At 48.2% G+C, this 19,431-nt stretch overlaps 1 protein-coding gene across 3 annotated transcripts in view; it reads left to right on the top strand.

Annotated features, from left to right (window-relative positions):
• The window catches only part of TTC12 (tetratricopeptide repeat domain 12), a 54,420-nt gene that overhangs the window by 24,506 nt on the left and 10,483 nt on the right, over positions 1 to 19,431 (top strand). For all 3 annotated transcript variants that reach the window (XM_086679085.1, XM_086679086.1, XM_086679087.1), the window contains exons 8-13: positions 4,892 to 4,963; positions 9,246 to 9,306; positions 9,744 to 9,932; positions 10,981 to 11,050; positions 11,878 to 11,966; positions 14,240 to 14,408. In XM_086679085.1, coding sequence (XP_086535211.1) covers positions 4,892 to 4,963; positions 9,246 to 9,306; positions 9,744 to 9,932; positions 10,981 to 11,050; positions 11,878 to 11,966; positions 14,240 to 14,408 — 650 coding nt within the window. The remainder of the gene's footprint in view (positions 1 to 4,891; positions 4,964 to 9,245; positions 9,307 to 9,743; positions 9,933 to 10,980; positions 11,051 to 11,877; positions 11,967 to 14,239; positions 14,409 to 19,431) is intronic.

Here is a 19,431-nt window from a genome sequence, read left to right as displayed (position 1 = left end):
TTGTGCTTTTCCTCTAGCTCCAGTAATCTGGCATATTTGCAGAGGAATGATCAGCACGTAGAATTCCTGCTGTTCAGCCTGGATACTAGTCAGGGCTCAGGCAGATCACATACTTCTGTGCAGGATACTTCCTCCCAAATCTGCCAAAATAGCTCATTTAAGGTGAGGAGAGGTAAGGACTGTCGGTGGAAATAGTACAAGAGTTTTTAAAAGAGAAATGTCATGATCACTTCTTAGGGACATTATTTCAGATGACTAAATATTTAAATAAGTCTTCATCCCGTTCAGCTGAGTCGCTGTGTTGTAGGGGCTTTAACTGAAGAACCAAAACGAGTGTTTCTCTCTTCACGGAAGGGCTGCTGACAGAGGAACATGAGCACCGCCCCCCCCCCCCCCCCCCCCACCGCACCACCACAGGGTCTAGAGGCGGAGAGCAGGACTTTTCTTGTTAGATACATGTTTTATCATAAAAATCTTGCAAATTTGGGGGCGCCTGGGTGGCGCAGTCGGTTAAGCGTCCGACTTCAGCCAGGTCACGATCTCGCGGTCCGTGAGTTCGAGCCCCGCGTCGGGCTCTGGGCTGATGGCTCAGAGCCTGGAGCCTGTTTCCGATTCTGTGTCTCCCTCTCTCTCTGCCCCTCCCCCGTTCATGCTCTGTCTCTCTCTGTCCCAAAAATAAATAAAAAACGTTTGAAAAAAAAAATAAAAAAAAAAAATAAAATAAAATAAAAAAAAAAATCTTGCAAATTTGGCATGGCACTCCATGAAATTTATCTCTTTGTCTTAATATCCCCATAGTATCTTCGATAACTTACAAGCACGTAAAACTGAAGTGCCAGGAGAACATGCCAGGTTTATCTTCTGGCCCAGATTCCTCCAGTTCAGCCCACTGAACCCCAGGGCAGTGAGCGTGGCCCAAAACTAGAGCATGTTTTGACAGCAGCATATTGGCCACACCTCCTTCCTTATTTTTTATTGACAAGGTAAGCAAGGGAAACTGGGGTGAGTTAGAAACTCACCTTGATGAATGATGGTTTATAAAGTACGAGGGCTCCTCCGGAACTGACAGGTGGGGTGCATGATTCCCCTTTCCCTTAGAAGATCCGGCGTATTGGCAAATCCTGTCCCATTGCACCGTTATGGTCTTGAGGTTACAAGAGCTGCCCAGAGCTGATGACCTCAGGTTCTTCACAGCTTAGGACCAGCCTAGGTCCCCAGCCTGTCTTGTCACTTTATGTGACCATAATTTCTTTTCTGCCCCCATTCCATAAGAGAAGAGAGAGGCAAGGATGTTTTCCTCAATTATTCCAATAATCACAGCAAAAGCCCCCGTTTATTGCTTCTCGGCCTCTTGGCTAAGATCAAGTGTTAAAGCCCCCGTTTGTGGCGTGCTGGCCGTGAGCCTCACAACCTTCTCTTCTTTTGTGTTCAATACCACCGTCATCCTTATTTTTCTGGCAAGGAAACCAAGCCTTGAAGGTGAATGAAGTAACCTGTGCCGAACCGCATAGCTGATGTTAGTCTCACTGTAAGCCAGTGTCTGAATCCCGTACTTCGTACAGCTTCTCTACTGGACCTGAGAAACCCTACAGTCCCTGGGTGTGGATCTTGCTCCCTTCCGTGGGAGAAGCAAGATCTCCCAGTGGGGCTCCCAGGAGTATCTGTTCTGATCTGAAAGGGACCAAAGAGGTAGTGACACCATCAGCATGTTGATTCAGGGTAACATGCTGGCCGGTTCCCAAATGTTAAATGAAGCACAATGTAATTAAGGGTGAAACCAAGGCAAAGCGGGCCCAGCAAAGCTGACCTTAAAAAACTCTGACATTCAGCAGCCAGTCTTGTGAAATGCCCAGCGAGGCTCCCAGTTGAAGAGGCTGTGTAAACACTTGGAGGGCTGGGGGAAAATGTATGAGGAGCTCTAAAAACTAACAGTGTCCGTTCTGTGTCAAAGTGGTGAGTTAAAAGTTTCTCTCTTTAAAAGTAGTATCTCAATAACGCATGTCATTGCCATCCCATTATTAATGGTGTTAGTAACTTTCATGCTCATTTAAGATTTTTGACACTTTTGAATTGGTAGAGACAAGCTCACATGAGGATATTTCAAGACTCCTGTTCCTCATCAGGGAAGATGAGGCAGTGAAGCTGGTTCCAGTCAGAGTCATTTCTTTCTTGGTGGAATACTTTCTGCACGATAAAATCCATCATCCTCTGAAAACTGGACTCCTTTTTTTAAAATCTTTTTTAATGTTTATTTTTGACAGAGAGAGGGAGTGTGTGAACAGGAGACGGGCAGAGAGAGAGGGAGACACAGAATCCAAAGCAGGTTCCAGGCTCTGAGCTGTCAGCAGAGCCCGATATGGGGGCTCGAACCCAGGGACCGTGAGATCATGACGTGAGCCCAAGTCGGATGCTTAACTGGCTGAGCCACCCACGTGTCCCAAAACAGGACTCCTTTTAAGGGGATCTGGGACTCACCTGAAAATATCCTGGTGAATATTGACACATGATCAGAGGAGAAGGACCCATCAGAGAGGACTTCCTTTAGCAGCCAGGGCGGGCAGAGTCATGACCATGCCCCATCTCTGTGACACACAGAGACACACAGGGTGGCAAGGACAGGGCTCTGAGGCTCTGGGTTTATTTTGCACCCTGCTGTAACCCTGCAGCCAAGGGACAGTGAACATTTGGCTTTCACGGGCTGCGGCACTGGCACTTTCTTTCCCCCTCACCATTCCTTTCCTGCCCCCTCGACCTCTTCCTTTGTGGATTCTCCAGGCTTCACTCCTGGGCTCCCTGCCCTCTCTCTGCAGCTTCCCCCTCAAAGCTCTTGTCTCTCCTGGGTCCAGCTGGCCCGGAGACCTTGTTCCCCATCTCCACCTCCGAGGACCGCAGGGCATAGGTCTCCGTGATTGTCTTCGCATCACTGGAAAGATGATGCGTCTAGGAACAAACTCATCATCTTCCCCCAGCCTTCCTCACTACCAGCCCTGACTTCCCCTTCTGTTAAGGGCATGTGCTGCCTTCCAGACATCTGAACCCCAAACTCCTTACTTGACATCCTCCTCTTCTTTGTCATCTGTCTGTGACAGAGCTCTGGCGTCTGCACTCTCTCTGCTGCTCCACCAGGGCAGATACGGCCCCTCATTCTGCATGACTGTCTTGGTTTCCTCACTTGGCCCCTGCCTTTCCCGCCTCTGGTCAGTTCTGTGCGCCACCTCTAGACTATCCTGTATGCCCCCGCTGCTCACTCACCCCTTCCAGCCACACCCTCCCTGCCCTGCCCCTGCCCTTTGTCCTGGATGGAAGCTCCCTGCCCCCTCCCACCTCCTGACCTTGCTCAGCCCTTTCTCCCTCCCTCCTTCTCTCTTCACCTCTCCACATCCTTTGATACCCACCTCAGATCCCTCCTTCGCACACTCTTTGTTAGACCAGGCCTCTTTGGAGTGGGCTTCCCTCTCCTCACCTGCTGGGGCACTTTTCTCAAGGTGATTTGGTGTCCTTTTAAGCCTTTGGGGCAGAGTCAGATGGCCAGATTTTAAATCCCAGCTCATCCACTTAGTATCTATGTGACCTTGAACCTCTCCACCCCCTAGTTTCCTCATCTGTAAAATGGGGATAAGAACTGCATCAACTTCGTAGAGTTGTTACAAGGATTATACGAGACAAGTCCTATGAGCCGCACGGTAAGGACTGAACAATAATGCACTATTACTTACCACTGCCACTCACTCAGCGCGTCAGGAAATGATGTTCGTGAAAATCAGCTATAAAGCCCTCTCCAAATATGACCGTGTTACCTCTTCTATGACCACTTAGCTTTTCTTCAAAGTCCCTTCTGCCCTGAAATGGACAGCAGCTGCTGTGGCAACCGTTGTGGCAACAGCTGCTGATGCCGTACCACCTGGTGCTGCACTGAGCGCCACGTGCGTTTCCTCCCCGTGACAACCTGCGAGCGAGACACTATCACTGTCTTCACTTTCCACGTGAGGAGAATGAGCCTCACAGAAGTTAGGTGGCCTGGCCAACACCCTGCTTCTGGTGAGAGGCGGGCCAGGCGTTCACCCAGGACTTTCTAGACTCCTGAGCTGGCACTCATCACCTCTTTAAATCTAGACCCTTGGAGGGCATCCCTGACACAATGCCTCGCATGGGAAAGGGTTTGATTAACTGGATGCTAGAAGTTACAGTTGACGTCTTTGTGCCCAATCAGTCCCTCTGAAGTTGTAATCATTAGGGGCAGGCAGGTGTAGGGCCCCTGTGCAAATGCCATGGTCTCCCGTAAGTTTTGATCCTGATCCTGCCTTTTGAAGGAGGCATCCCTCCTGATCTTAAGTGATAAGAATAGAAGTTCCCAGGATGTGTGGTGTGATTTATTGGCAGACCCGCTAAGACGTAACCATAACCTCAGCTGTCGACCCAGGGTTGGTGTCTCTCTCTTCTGTTAAACCAGTGATCCTTAAGCTTGGCTGCATGTTTACAGCACCTAGAGAGCTTAAAAAAACTGTTGATGCCTGAGCCCTACCCTGGAGTATAATTTAATTGGTATGGGCTTCAGCCTTGCCTTCCAGATTTTGATTAGCATCCCAGGCGATTCTAATGTTTAGGCAAGGTTGAGAGCTCTCCTAAACTAAGGGTTTCTGGTTTGTCTCCTGATTGAGTCTCATTACGTGGAAATGAAAACTGGCAAGTATCATTAATTAATTTGATGGAGAGCTTACTTGTACATGCAGCATGCACCAATTAGTTTGGTCACAAATGCACAGAAAAGTTTTAATTGCCAACCGTGGTAGCTGTGCTGAGAACCGAAGGACTGCCTTAACTCTATTAGCCAGGCAATGAGGGGAGTGGCTAATGACTTCAAACATCTGATCAGTCATTCTCTTTTATGCAGTGTGATGAAAAATGCACAAAAGCATATTTCCATATGGGAAAGGCCCATCTGGCCCTGAAGAACTACAATGTGGTAAGTTCTTAGAGGAGTAGAAGTGGCTTGTTTGATCCCAGAGCGATGCTCCAGATTGTCTCAGAGAAGGACTACGTTCCTCCAAGCCGATTAGATATTAATCTGCCTTTTACAGTATTTTCCAAGGAACATCTTACCATGTGTTGAGTTGGGAAGGACGTTGAGTGGCATCCCCACCTTCTCTGGGAATCCCTTCTGCAGTATCTTTTACCAGTGTTCCGTCAGCCCCAGGAGGAGCATCTCTGGAGAGAAAAATATAAGCCAACAAATGAAAAGAAAACTCACTTGTAATCTCTTCACTCAAAAGTAACCATGCGGATATATAGGCAGACTAAGATATAATATGTTGTGAATAGCAGCTTTATTGAGATATAATTCACATACCAGACAGTTCATCTGTGGACGGTATACAGTTCAGTGGGTTTTCATGTATTCACAGAGATGTGCAACCATCACCACACTCAACTTTAGAACATTTTTGTCACCTCCCCAAAAGCACTCTAGCCATTAGTACCACTCTCCTTCCCCCCACCCTAACCTCAACCCACGGCAGTCACTAATCTACTTCTGTCTGTATACATTTGCCTAGGCTCTTCATATAAATAGAATTATGCAAGAGATAGTCTTTTGTGACTGGCCTCTTTCACTTAACATGATGTTTTCAAGGTTCACCCATGTAGTAGCACCTATCAGGACTTCATTCCTTTTAGTGCTAAATAATATTCCATTGTATCAATAGGCTACATTTCATGTATCCATTCATCAGTTGATGAACATTTGGGTTATTTTCCCTTAGGACCATTATATGAACATCCACATACAAATTTTTGTGTGGGCATGTGTGTATGGTCCTGTCGAGTACATTCTATCCAGGAGTGGAACTGCTCAGTTACATAACTCTATGTTTAACCTTTGGAGGAACTGCCAAAGTGTTTTCCAAAGTGGCTGCACCGTCTTACATGCCCACCGGCAGGACATGGTTTCCATTTCTCTATATCCTGCGCAATACTTCTCATTATCTCTTTTTGATTATAGTCATCCCAGTGGGTGTAAAACATGACTCGTTGTTGTTTTGATCTGCATTTCCTTGACAGCTAATGACGTTACGTCTCTTTTCACATGCTTGTTGGCCATTTGTATATCTCCTTTGGAGAAATGTCTCCAGATCCTTTGCCCATGTTTTATTAGGTTATTTGTATTTTTATATTAAATAAACAGTACCTTATATATTGTGGATACAAGTTCCTTATCAGATAAATGATTTTTCAGATATTTTCTTTCATTTTTTGTGTTGTCCTTTAACTTTCTTGATTGTCCTTTGTAGCACAAAAAATTTTTAATTTTGATGGGAGTCTAAATTATTTATTTTTTCCTTTGATTGCTTATACTTTTGATGTCTTATATAAGAAACCATTGCCTAATCCAAGATTTACTTCCATGTTTTCTTCTGTTTTATGACTTTAGCTCTGATTTTGAGTTAATTTTTAGATATGGTGTGAGGAAGGGACCTAATTTTATTATTTTGCATGTGGATATCCAGTTATCCCAGCCCCATTTGTTAAAATGACTATTCCGTCTCCTACTGAATGATTTTGGCACCCTTGTCAAAAATCAATTGATCATAAATGAATGGATTTATTTCTGAACTCTCCATTTTATTTCATTGATCTATGTCTGTTCTTATCTCTATGCCATATTGTCCTAATTCCTATAGCTTTAGTAGAATTTGAAATTGGGAAGTTTGAGTCTTCTAACTTTGCTCTGCCTTTTCAAGCTTGTTTAGTTATTCTAGGTCCCTTGAATTACCATACAAATTTTAGGATCAGCTTATCAATTTCTGCAAAGAAGCCAGATGGAATTTTGATGGAGATTACATTGAATCTGTAGATCAATTTGGGGAGTATTGCTATCTTAACAATAATAAGTTTTATGATCTATGAACATGGGATGTCTTTCCACTTAGAAGATATTATGTTTTTAAAAAAGAAATTGACTTCTATTGTACATTTTAAGAATTCTTTGCTTTGTTGGATTTTAATCCTAAAAGTAATACAGGCTTATTCTAGTAAGGTCAAATAATAAAAAAGTGGAAGAACAAAATGTTAATCCTCCCTTCTCCACCAAATTCTATTCACTCGTTCATTGAGTTAATTAATTCACTTAGCCAACATGTATACATGCTTTCTGTGTCTCTGGTACTGTCCTAGACAATAGGAATATAGTAGTGAACAAGACAAACTCCTTGACTAAATGGAACTTACATTCTTGGGATAGGTGGGGCCGGGAGACAGGAACCAAATAAATAGATGTGTAGTATGTTGGATGGTGATAAGTGTTATTGGGCAAACAAAATCAGGAAGCAATGAAGGTGAGATTGGTTTTATATGGAGTGGTCAGGGAAGGCCTCTCTGAAGGAAGGGAGGGAGTGAAGTGAGCAAGCCATGTGGATACATAATAGGGTAGTGGTCCAGTTAGCAGAATAGCTAGAGAAGAGTGATAGGAGATGAGGTCAGGCAGGTGAGGGGGGTATGGTAGGGGACTAATTCCCTATGCCTTTCAGGCTTTTGGAAGGATTTTGGCTTTTACTGTGAGTGAGGTGGGAGCCATTGGAGGGTTTTGAGGGAAGGAGTGAAATGATGTGACTCATGCTTTAAAGGATCGCTCTGCTGCATTGAGAATAGATCTTGGCCTAGTCAGAAAAGAACAGAGAACTAGTTAGAAGGCTAAAGCAACAGACTTTCCAAGTGAGATGTAATGATGGCTTGTATCAGGTTGGTGTTGAGGGAGGTGGTGAGAAATGATGGGAATCTGGATATATACCAACAGTGAAGCTAAGAGCCATTGCTGATAGACTAGATCTAGGGTTAAAAAGAAGTTGGACACAGCTTCACTGTCCTAGTCCTTTTGGGCTGCCATATAGGAACTACCAGGGACCAGGAGGCTTAAACAACAAGCATTCATTTCTCACAGTTCTGAAGACTGGAGTGTCTAAATCAAGATACCAGTAGATTTGGTATCTGGTGAGGCCTGCTTCCTAGTTTACAGACAGCCAGAAGGGTTAAGAGAGTGCTCTGGGGTCTTTTGATAAGGGCACAAATGTCATTCATGAGGGCTCCACCCCGATGACCTAATCACCTCCCAAAGGCCCCACCTCCGAGTGTATCACATTGGGGGTTCAGTTTCAACATATGAATTTTGGGGAGACACAAGCACTCAGTCTATAGCAGTTACCATGTTTGATGTGTATACTTCTGTCCTGCAACACTATTCTCTGTTTTAATGTGATGTTTTTTCTTCAGTTCATTTCTTCATCCTAATCTTCTAGATGAGCCTTGAGCTTTCAAGATGTCTCAGAACCATTTTTTTTTTAAGCTTTTTTTCTCAATGACTAGGCCGTTCTTGATAACCCTGAGGACAGTACTGCTCTAAACCCAGTAACCTGCCCCACGAATTACAATCTGTCTTTTCTCCAGAAACTTCCTAGAAATTTCTTCACTGAGAGCCCCTCACTCAAGTTTTCTTGCGACCCTTATATGGCCAGTGAGTGGACCCCTTCCTGGCTGTCTTTGCAGCCCTGTTTATTTAAATAGGTACTTCTCGGGGCGCCTGGGTGGCTCAGTCGGTTAAGCATCCGACTTCGGCACGGGTCACGATCTTGCGGTCCGTGAGTTCGAGCCCCGCATCGGGCTCTGGGCTGACGGCTCGGAGCCTGGAGCCTGCTTCCGATTCTGTGTCTCCCTCTCTCTCTGCCCCTCCCCCGTTCGTGCTCCGTCTCTCTCTGTCTCAAAAATAAATAAACGTTAAAAAATAAATAAATACATAAATAAATAGGTACTTCTCTTTTCCTATTCCCAAAAGTTTCTGTCAACAGTGTCTAGCTTCATTTATTTCCTTCCTTGTGGGCATATCTGACAAGTAGCCTCCCGTTCTCTCTCAGTGCAAATATCACATCTAAATTTTGCAATTACCTTATGATTTATCCTATTCCAACCAGACATAATCCATGAGAATTTAGGACTAGCTATTTTTCCATCACAGGCTGTATCTGACAACACCACTTTTTAAAAATAAACTCTGAAATAATACCTCTTGTCCCACAGAACCGGAGAAGCCTAAGCAAAATGTCAGACGCATGCTGTGTTCCCCATGCCTACCTCCTACTCTGGGAGCAAGAGGAGGCTGGGAGGAAATAATGAAGCCAAGCCTTGTGGTACCCAGTGTCTTTCTTAATAATCACCTTTACCCCTGACCACTCTTCAAGGTCGCGTTTCTTTTTTTCCAGTCTAGAGAGTGTTATCAGAAGATCTTAGAAATAAACCCCCAGCTGCAGACCCAAGTGAAAGGTGAGAATGTTCCTGCTGGTGTCCTTAGTTTGAATTCCGCTTTTGCTTTGTGCTCTGGCCCTAAGGTGCCTTCCACTCCTTCTCTGCTCTTGGCCTCAAAGCCACATCAAACCCTCACTGTTAGCAGGCTACCCCCTTCTCTTTCTTCTGTTCTCCCACTCAGACCTTTGCCTTCCTCCTTTCTACAACCATTGCCCCTTAGAAACCTTCTAGACGAGGCAGTAATGTTGTCCTTGAATCCCCAAGATGGTTTAAGATTCTGGGTATAGACTGTCCACCCTTCCTAAAATGTTCCTTCCTGAAACCAGGTAAGAATGATTTTAATGCTTCATGCTCTCAACCTCCCATTCTCAAAAACGCAGCTCTTTGCCTGGTGATGTTGATTGTTGGAGTATTATTTGGTTTCTTTCCTTTTGTTTTCCTTCTTGTTTTGCTAGAATACCTCAATCAAGTAAATCTCCGGGAGAAAGCAGATCTTCAAGAGAAGGAAGCCCACGAATTGCTGGATTCGGGAAAGAACACGGCAGTGACAGTCAAGAATGTCCTGGAGACTCTCTGCAAGCCTGATCAGACCCCCTTGTTCTATGCAGGAGGGATTGAAATCCTGACTGAAATGATAAAGGATTGTAAGCCGGAGACGCGTATGGCCTCGTGGATATAGTTGGTGTAAAGGGGCAGTTGAGAGGTCAGCCCTGATGAGGCAAAGAATCTCTGTGTCCCTTCCTTCCACAGATACTCAAGACATACTGTGATGTGGGGACTAAACAGGGTGTGCAGGAAATATACCCCCGCCCCAGCTCCATCCTCCCCCAGAGCATGCATGTGCTCAGCACATATGCAGTGAACACCCTCCACGCAATAAAGCACAGAACACACACACGCACCGCATCTGTTTACATCACATACACACACGCCACACATACTCCCCCCTCCACACATCATACACATACCTGCACACCTGCTGCATATCCCACGCGTACCCCACGTACACCCCGAACACTGTAGACTGCCCTCACAAATCTCCCAAACGTCGAGGAATGGAAGACCCGATTCTGTAGGATAATCTCTAAGGTTCATCCCGTTATGTTTAATGGCTGCCTGGGACACGTAGTTTCAGAGCAAACACGAGCTCTCCTGCTAACGAGAGCCGTGCTGTTCTCCTTCACCAGTTCTCGTAAATGTTGCCATCGGGGCTTACGCCACTTTTTCACTCAGTGACAGGATGCCGTTTGTACAACGAGGCAGGATCTCTGACCTCCCTTTAGCATGTGATGGAAGACACTCAAATACTCCCTGCAGTAGTTTCTTGGAGGCTTTAGGTTCTCTAGAGCCTAGACAGAGCTTCAAAATAAATATTCAAGAGAGGTGAATATGCTAGTTCGTCCCAGAGGTTAAGCAGCTCCTGGAGACTCTCCAAAGATCATAAAATGACGAGTTGTCAGATAACCCATGAGGCCACGCAGGCTCGGCTGCCCTTCTCTGAACAGGATGTCCCTTCTACTGGGGCAACAAGTGGCTGATGACAGCCATAGGTTTCAGAAAGGAAAGGTATTTGTTTCCACCCAAACCGTTAATTTGGTGAGCTTGACATTCCATGTTGGATTTCTCACTGTCCGCTAGACCTCAGCCAGACAGTTCAGGAGTCTGACCTGGTTTTTTATGAATTTGTTCCAGGCCCAGAACAGACTTTATTCAGAACACACAATGGATTCAGTGTCATCGGCGAGAATGAGGTCATAAGAAGGTAGGGGTGTTTGTAAAGTCAGCCAGCAGTAGAGCAAGGAAGGACAACTGCCCTGCCCGCACAGGCAGTGGCTTCACCGGGTGGCCTGACCATTTAGTCAGTGTTGGGGGCCCCTGGGAGAGATCAGTGCTGCTCCACGGGCACCCCTTGGGCCTTGTGCCTCGGGTGGTTTGAGTTACACCACAAGCAATGACCGCAGAGAGAAGGGGTCTGCAAAACTTCCCGGGTCCCTCCAGGCCACTGCAGAGCCTGAGAAGTGACCATCTTTTCCTGGTTTCCCACCAATGTTTGCAAGATTGCTATTTGTTCTCCTCTCTTGGAATTTGCTGATCGCCTCAAGAAGTGAGATCAGCCTGGTCCTGGCTGATCCCATTTCTAATTTTTATCTGAAAAGAGATCCATATGGAAGGAAGTGGATTGCTAAATGTTATTTTATTTTTATTTTATTTCCTATTTTGATGGTTTGGGTGCAGTCCCCCAGGCTAAGGAGGACACTGCTGTGGGCTAGACTCACTGGCACACATTTGCATGTGTGAGGAAGCCCATGGACCCTCAGTGGCCTGCTGGCCCACTACAGTTCACCGGTCACCGTGCAGCCATCGCCCATGGCCGCGGCTCACCAGCCTCCCTCTGTGCAGCCCCGACTCCTCGGCCTGCATGACTGTCCTGAAGCTCTTTGCCCTCCAGTCCTGGTGACCGCGGCTCTGGGCTATAACATGACTTTCTTAAACCCACATTGGAGAAGTCTGGAGGTGAAATAAAACCAACTACAAAGAAGATCAGTACTGCTTTCCAGTTTTAATATTGCCATCCTTTGTCTGTTCTAGGTGCTTCTCCACAGCAGGGAAAGATGCAGTGGAAGAGACGGTCTGTGTGTCCGTCCTCAGACTCTGGCAAGCAGTGTGCGCTGGGAATGGTAAGCCAGGGTGGTCACTGCTCATCACTGTTAGCGTACTGTTGATGCGGGAGCACGGCGCTCGGGCGTGATCCTGGCCGGTCCCGAGGGAGCTGATGTCCAGACCTGCCCCCAGAGAGAGCATGTCGATCAGAGGCGAGGCCTGCGTTAGAGTCATGTCTCTGCCACCCTTACTACTGCCTTGACGGTGGACACAGTCACTGTCAGCATACTGAGAGGTCTTATCCCCTCTGCCCTTTGCAGACTCATGACCTCAGCTCCTGCTCCACGGGCACCCCTTGGGCTTTGTGCCTCGGGTGGGGACGGAGATGTTCCTTTCCTGTCCACCTAAAACTACGGTTCCTTTTGGCTGACCATGGTACCCATTTCAGCATCCTGAGATTTTCGGTTGTCCCTGCTAGCATCTTGTGACACTGATTCATGTGATAATGAGACAGTAAAATGCTGCAGGGCTTTTATTTACCATATTAACATTTATTTACTTTTTACATATCAGCATCTTCTGGGGTTCATGAAGTTTCTGCACAATCTCTCTTACCCCTTTGTAATGTAGTGAATGTAAAAAAAATTTTTAAGTGTTTCCCTCATGTTAAAAAAGTGGTGTTTCTTGGGGCGCCTGGGTGGCGCAGTCCGTTAAGCGTCCAACTTCAGCCAGGTCACGATCTCGCGGTCCGTGAGTTCGAGCCCCGCGTCAGGCTCTGGGCTGATGGCTCGGAGCCTGGAGCCTGTTTCCGATTCTGTGTCTCCCTCTCTCTCTGCCCCTCCCCCGTTCATGCTCTGTCTCTCTCTGTCCCAAAAATAAATAAACGTTGAAAAAAAAAAAAAAAAAAAGTGGTGTTTCCATAGGGAAAGGTCCGACCTTGGACAGAAAACAATGAAAATGGGACTGGTGATGCCTGGGTCTCCTTTTTGCAAGGCTTCTGTGGGAAGCCAGCAGAAGAGTTTGTGGGTGCAATTTGCAGACCATGACACGCTGAATATGGGAAAACAGGATTTTTTCCATTGATTTAGTAGAGCCAGGGAATCATCGGAAGTTGCAGAAGACTAGAGAATCCGGGGGACTCTTTCCTGAAGGGAATTATGCTCAGACTAATACCATTATCAAGGTGCCTTGCCGCTCCTTAGGATCCTGCACTTGCCTGGGGGGTGGGGGGTGATCTCACATTCCCCCACCACAGGAGAGTGAGAGAGGCAGGGCTTGGTGGCCGTGCATTTACTCAGGGCAAACCAGAGATAGCCCTCCCTCCCTGCAGCCCTGATTTCCTCAGCACGCACCTACTTGGGTTTCTGTGAACCTTGGGGGTCACATTTTTCTTTGACATCAGAAGAAATATTGTCAGACACAGCCTGTGATGTAAACGCTCTATCAGAGCCGTGAAATCTTGGGGTACCCAACTCAGTAAATACAAAGAAGACTTTAGAAAGGACAAGGGGGTGCTTACAAAGTTAAGGACAGAGACGGGTGTCCGTGATAGACTGTCGAGTGGGAGACAGAAGCCAATTACAGGATAGGATGGGTCATTCTCTAATGTTATTCACAGGAGAGATGAGCACAGCTCCTTTAAGGAGTGAGGTCACCTGGAGGGGTCCCAAGATGAGGGAACCCACATTTTCAGCTTTTGGATTGTTTGCAATGAGCTGCTTTTCCAGTATGAGAAAAAATATATAAACTGCACAAACTCTGTTCTCTTTCGTGGCGAAGTCTCCACTCCAGCCTGTCCCTCTGCTTCCTCTCAAATTCATGCACCTGGCTAGAAAATGAACCGGGTGAAAGGGGGCAGATCCGTGCCAGCACTCTGGAAGTCACTTACATCTCCATTAATCAGTGTCCTCACGTGACACCCCAGTTTTCCTCTGGCCACCATATGAAAACTGACTGTCTAAACATAGCCACAGGTAAGCTGATTCTTGTCCCGTTCCTCACATCCCAAATCCCGCACACCAAGGAGCCTGTGACCGAACGTGTGTGCCAGGCCCTGTTCCGAGCGCCATCACCGACTCACTCACTGAACCCTCCTAACACCTCGGCCATGTTGGCTGTCTTCCCCATTTCTCTGATGAGGAAATTGAGGAACGCGGGAGTTGATGACTCAGCCTCAATTGTTTCCCTGGCCATCAGGACCCGGCGGCCTGGCTCCAGAGCTCAGGCCCTTACACTTTATTACTCTGCCTCTCAAATGAGGGCAGAAGAGCTGGTTTGCCCGCCGGGATGGTGGCAAATGACTGGTTTGACCGCTGTCGTGTGCCTGAGATGCCCGTCTCCCGTCTTGCAGAGGAGAACCAGCGCCTGCTGCTGCTGCGCCCCGAGATGGGCGGCCTGCTGCCCTCCCTGCTGACCTCCCGCATTCTGGGCCTCCGGAAGCAGAGCCTGGCCCTGCTGCTGCAGCTCGCCAGGACGGACCACGGACGGAGCCTTGTCGTCGGCCACCTTGACCTGACCCGGTAGGGCTCTGCTGGCAGGGTCTTCTCTGCAGCTTTTCACACGGTCACCTGCCACGTTAAGACTTGCCCATCCCCCTACCCACACCATCCGACACGGGACGACCTCCCGTCTGAACTTAGCACCGTGGGCAGTTGCACCTCTCTGACCCGCCTCTGTCTCACAGATATTAGAGATGGCGGAGATGGTAGCCCCTCCATCTGGACTGGGCGTCCAGCTCTAGGACAGGCCGTGGGTTCCTTCTACCCTCTTTTTGCCTGTACTTCTTCCATTCCTGTTTGTGCTAACTCTGATTTTGCATGTTCTTCAAGCCCTTCTGGAGCAAGGTAGAGCATAAATAAATCAAACACGTCTCGAATACTCTTGCACGTAGATCTGTCCAAGGCATCCGGCTGTAGAAACAGCATGTGCCTCTCCCTTATTACACCTGATAAAAGAAAAAACTGAACCCCAGTGATTCTGTCCAGTGCTTTTCAGTAGAAATTTTATGAGTTTTTCCATGCAAAATTCTCATTTTCTCTATGAAAAGAGCTGCATGCTGGCAATTTCGTGTCGTTCAACCCAGTAGAAGCAGGAGCCGTGACGACAGCTTGCTCTATTCGTGTTTCACACACCGTCTAAAAATGAGTTGGCTTCCGATTCTTCTCACTATCATTACCTCACCTTCTCTCTTCTCAGCCGGGGAGGTCGGCGAGATCAGTGTTATGACACCATTTCACAAATGGGGCAGGAGGAGCTGCCTCAGAGAAGCAGGGAATCTCACCCCGCCGTGTCTCTGCAGGCCAGCCCTCTCTCCGATCCCAGACCAGGCTGAGGCCTCCGGGGCCCCATCCCGTGTGGGGAGGACGTCCTCTGTGCTCAGGACCGGGTGGTTATTGAGCCCCTCCCCGTCTCAGCCCAGGGGCAGCCCCCATGGCTCACAGGCAAAGGCAACCCCCCTGAAGCTCAGCCCACACAAGCAGATGGATCATTCGAGTTAAGTCCTCAAAAGCACGTTTCACGTTTCACATGACTGCAGTCATTTCCTCAGAACCTTCCTCATGGTTTTCCATTTGGTTTTGGTCTGAGTAAATGTAGCTGAGTTGTCATAAGCCACCCCCTCCCAGCTGTCTCTGAATTGCCTGAATTGTAATTTGAATTTTTCCATTGTTTTGGAGAGTGGCGTTGATGAGCATCTCACGCAGTACGGCCTAGTCCCCAGGCTGTCGAAGACACTCAGCTTCTTACCTTCTGCCCACTATTAAACCAGAAAGAGATGGAATGTGTTCTCTGAAATGAAGGGAGACGGTTCGGCACAGGACAAGGAGGCACCCAGGTCCCATGACCCTCGCGGGCACACGTACCACATTCCTCTTCACGTGCTTTTCCCCAAATGAGAAGTTGGAGCGACGAATGTGCTCTGACAGGCACCGAGCGAGGGCTAATATCACTTTGTGGAAAGCACTGGGGTTTTCAGTTCAGCAGTCATGACCCCAAAGCCTCTGCTCATCACCTTCTATTCACGTGGCCCAGGAAAGCTGCTTAGCCTCCACGCACTCCGGTGTCTCATCTGTATCACAGACTAACGATGAAGCTTAACAGAAGTGATACACGTATGCCAGTTACAGTTTTCTCTGCAGCATTTTACACAGCACTTGGCCAGGAGACGCTGGTCTCGTTTACCTCGCGTAACAAAAAAGACTAAAGATGGCAACACCAGTTCAATGACTTAAAGATATCCGGGTCAAGATCTCTGTCCTTCTCTTGACCTTTCCCTCATGGTCCCACGAGGGTGCTGCAGCTCCAAGTATCACATCCCTTGTTGAGACAGGTTAATAGCAGCTAGGATCTGTCCCATTTATCAAGAGAAGCTACTCCTTATTTCTGTTGGATCAGGATTGTGTCCCATGCCACTCCTGTGGGCAAAGTGGCTCCAGGAGAGTCAGGTAGGATAGAAGGGGAGAGCAGCGTATCTGTGGGATTAGCCACCAAACGGCATCTGCCACAGTAAAGAAAGGAACTGGTGGGGTGCCTGGGTGGCTCAGTTGGTTAAGCGTCCAGCTTCAGCTCAGGTCATCATCTTGCGGTTCATGGGTTTGAGCCCCAGGTCAGGCTCTGTGCTGACAGCTCAGAGCCTGGAGCCTGCTTTGGATTCTGTGTCTCCCTCTCTCTCTCTCTCTACCCCTCCCCTGCTCGAACTCTGTCTCTGTCTCAAAAATAAATGTGAAAGAAAGAAAGAAAGAAAGAAAGAAAGAAAGAAAGAAAGAAAGGGAGGGAGGGAAGAAGGAAGGAAGGAAGGAAGGAAGGAAGGAAGGAAGGAAGGAAGGAAGGAAGGAAGGAAGGAACTGGAGTCATACCTGACACATGGTGTGGACTCAATAACTTTTTTTTTTTTTAATTGTTTTTTTCAACGTTTTTTTTATTTATTTTTGGGACAGAGAGAGACAGAGCATGAACGGGGGAGGGGCAGAGAGAGAGGGAGACACAGAATCGGAAACAGGCTCCAGGCTCCGAGCCACCAGCCCAGAGCCCGACGCGGGGCTCGAACTCACGGACCGCGAGATCGTGACCTGGCTGAAGTCAGACGCTTAACCGACTGCGCCACCCAGGCGCCCCTCAATAACTTTTAAAAGCATTTTCATTTTCTCTCTTCAGGGTCTATTTGCTCAGGGTCCTAAACTGAGGTGAACGTGCATTTGTTGGTTCACCAGAGCATTTTCTGACCTGGGGTCCACTATAGGGACAACTGTCTGTCAGCAGAGCAGAAAATCTGCCATCCAAAAAGGAGACAGGAGGGAGGAGAAAGGACCGCTATGTCCTTACTGGATAATGACTCCAGTTAGGATGTGTGTCTTGTCACATGGAGAGGAAGTCTCGTTGTTCACGTCTCTTGAGACAAACACCAAGGTGAGCCAAGACTGCCGGCTCCACTTCTGTGCATTTCAGCGTCGTTTTGTCCATCCTCAAGACTGAAGAAAACAGAATTAAACTGATGAGTGAAGACTCTGAACTAACTGTAAAATCCGTAATTTCTGATAGCAGGAACACTAGAACACTCTTCTAAGGAAGTCGGGGATTTGCAGAAGCTTGGAGTTACCTGGGACCACAGAAACAGTCCAGTCCAGCCCCATCCAGTGCCGCTGTCCTCTTTGTGGTACCCCACTGTGGTCTGTGTGTGATGCCCTCCAGGGAGGACTCCAGCATTGTCATTGTATTCTTCTCCATGTGATTAGGACGGGCGCTAGAGCAGCTAGTAGACTGGGAAACTTGCCTCAGCCAATTAGAGGATGCAGATCTCACCTCCCAGGGCAGCCCATCCTGTTCCGGGCTAGTTCTGACTGATGGAAAGCTATCTCCTTGCACTGGACACAAACTGCCTGCCCCATTCCATGCTCCTTACAGGGAGGCCTTGGTCCAGTCTGTCGGAGGCCTCCGGACCGCTTCAATTCTCCCACTTTCCAGTGTTTGCGGCATCTGAAGACACTGATCTTTTCCAGGTTAAGCATCCTGGTTTCCTTGACCATTCTTCAGATTATTTGACTTCCAGACCCCTCCTGGAACGAGCTGCTGAATAACCCGGTGGCATAGATGTGGGTGGCTGGAGTCCACTCCTAAACCCCAATCCCCAACGTGATGGTCCCTTTTCTGCCTCTATTGTTGGCTGCCCCGTGGCACTGGGTCCTGTGGATTGCTGCACTCTTCGTGAAACTCCAGCACGTGGCTGGCCACCCCTCGTGGCCCTCCTTCTGCCCCCAGGCTCTTCCTTCCTGGTTTCCTTGGCAAACTCCCCTTATGCGGTCACCCTTGCAAATCAGGGATCCTACTCTTGGCCCTCTTCTCATTCGTGGCCTCAATTATCACATACAAGTCCCTCTCTTGAGTGCCAGAAGACCTTCCTCTGCTGCCAGACATCTTCCATGTCAACACCACAGGCATCACTAGGTTAAATCACAAGTGGTTCTTCAAAGCAGACCCTCTGCCTGAATTTCCTATCTTCATAGGTGGCACTTCCATCCACCCAGTCGCTTAAGCCAGACTCCTGAGGGCCCCTCTGGGTGGGAAGATGGTATATTGTCACTTCTCCCTCTTCCGCATCCCAGGATCCTTCCTTAGGGCTCTCTTCTGGCATCTGTGAGCACCCCTTCTAGGCCTTCACGAGGGCCTCTCTCTTCCCAACTGTGTGTCTCGCCCTGCCCCTGCCTCAGCGAATTCCCCCATCTTTACTATCTGGACCATTCCAGTTCTACCCCTGTTGGATCCCCTGTCTCCTGTACGGTGGGCTCCAGTCCGGCCTCCGCCATTCCACCATAGGGATTTGCCTCCGATGCACATCTGTTATGTGCCTACTTAAAATTCCAGAATGACTCTCTACGGCCTATAGCATTAATTCTCCAACACCGCGAAACACAGTGCTCGGGAACTCCCTGCACACTTCACTAAGACGCAGCCTCCGCCAAAGACCGAGAGGCCGACGAAGCTGCCTCCCCCACCATACACCAGCACACTCGGCAAAACCTAGGCCCACGGGTAAAGCACAAATTGCCAGCAGGCCACAGAAGGCGCAGCACCCCGCCTTGGCGCTCGCTGTCCTGTCCTCGTGCCGTAAGCAGCAGCTATGAGGAACTGCTGGCGTCCCCATGTGTGCCCCTGCTATTTTGTGCCTCACCATCCTTGTGAATGCCGTGTGCTCTGCTTGTGATGCTCTGCCCCTGTCCCCGTGTGCCTGACACGGAGCTGAGATGTTGTCTTATTTCCTTGCTGCGGCCCCAGAACCCACCACACCGCCTGGCACTTTGTCATCAGTAAGTGATGTCGCTTGAACGAACAAACACAAGTGAACACTGTACTTTCGGGGGACAGCCAACATGCCCTCTGCTCTCTGAAGCCTTTATCTCCGTCCTCCCACACCACACACCAGGGAGACACTGTGCCCACTTTACATGCATCTGTTTCTAACATACCAGCTAACACGTGTGTCACTGTAGGGGACCAGGCGCCCAGCACTGTATCCCTGCACTGAGCCCAGCACCGAGCACACAGTAGGTG

This window comes from Puma concolor, chromosome D1 (assembly GCF_028749965.1).
Source record: "Puma concolor isolate L17-30 chromosome D1, mPumCon1.1.hap2, whole genome shotgun sequence".
Lineage (NCBI taxonomy): Eukaryota > Metazoa > Chordata > Mammalia > Carnivora > Felidae > Puma > Puma concolor.
Note: the sequence above shows the minus strand (reverse complement) of the source record. Positions and strands in the feature narration are given on the sequence as shown.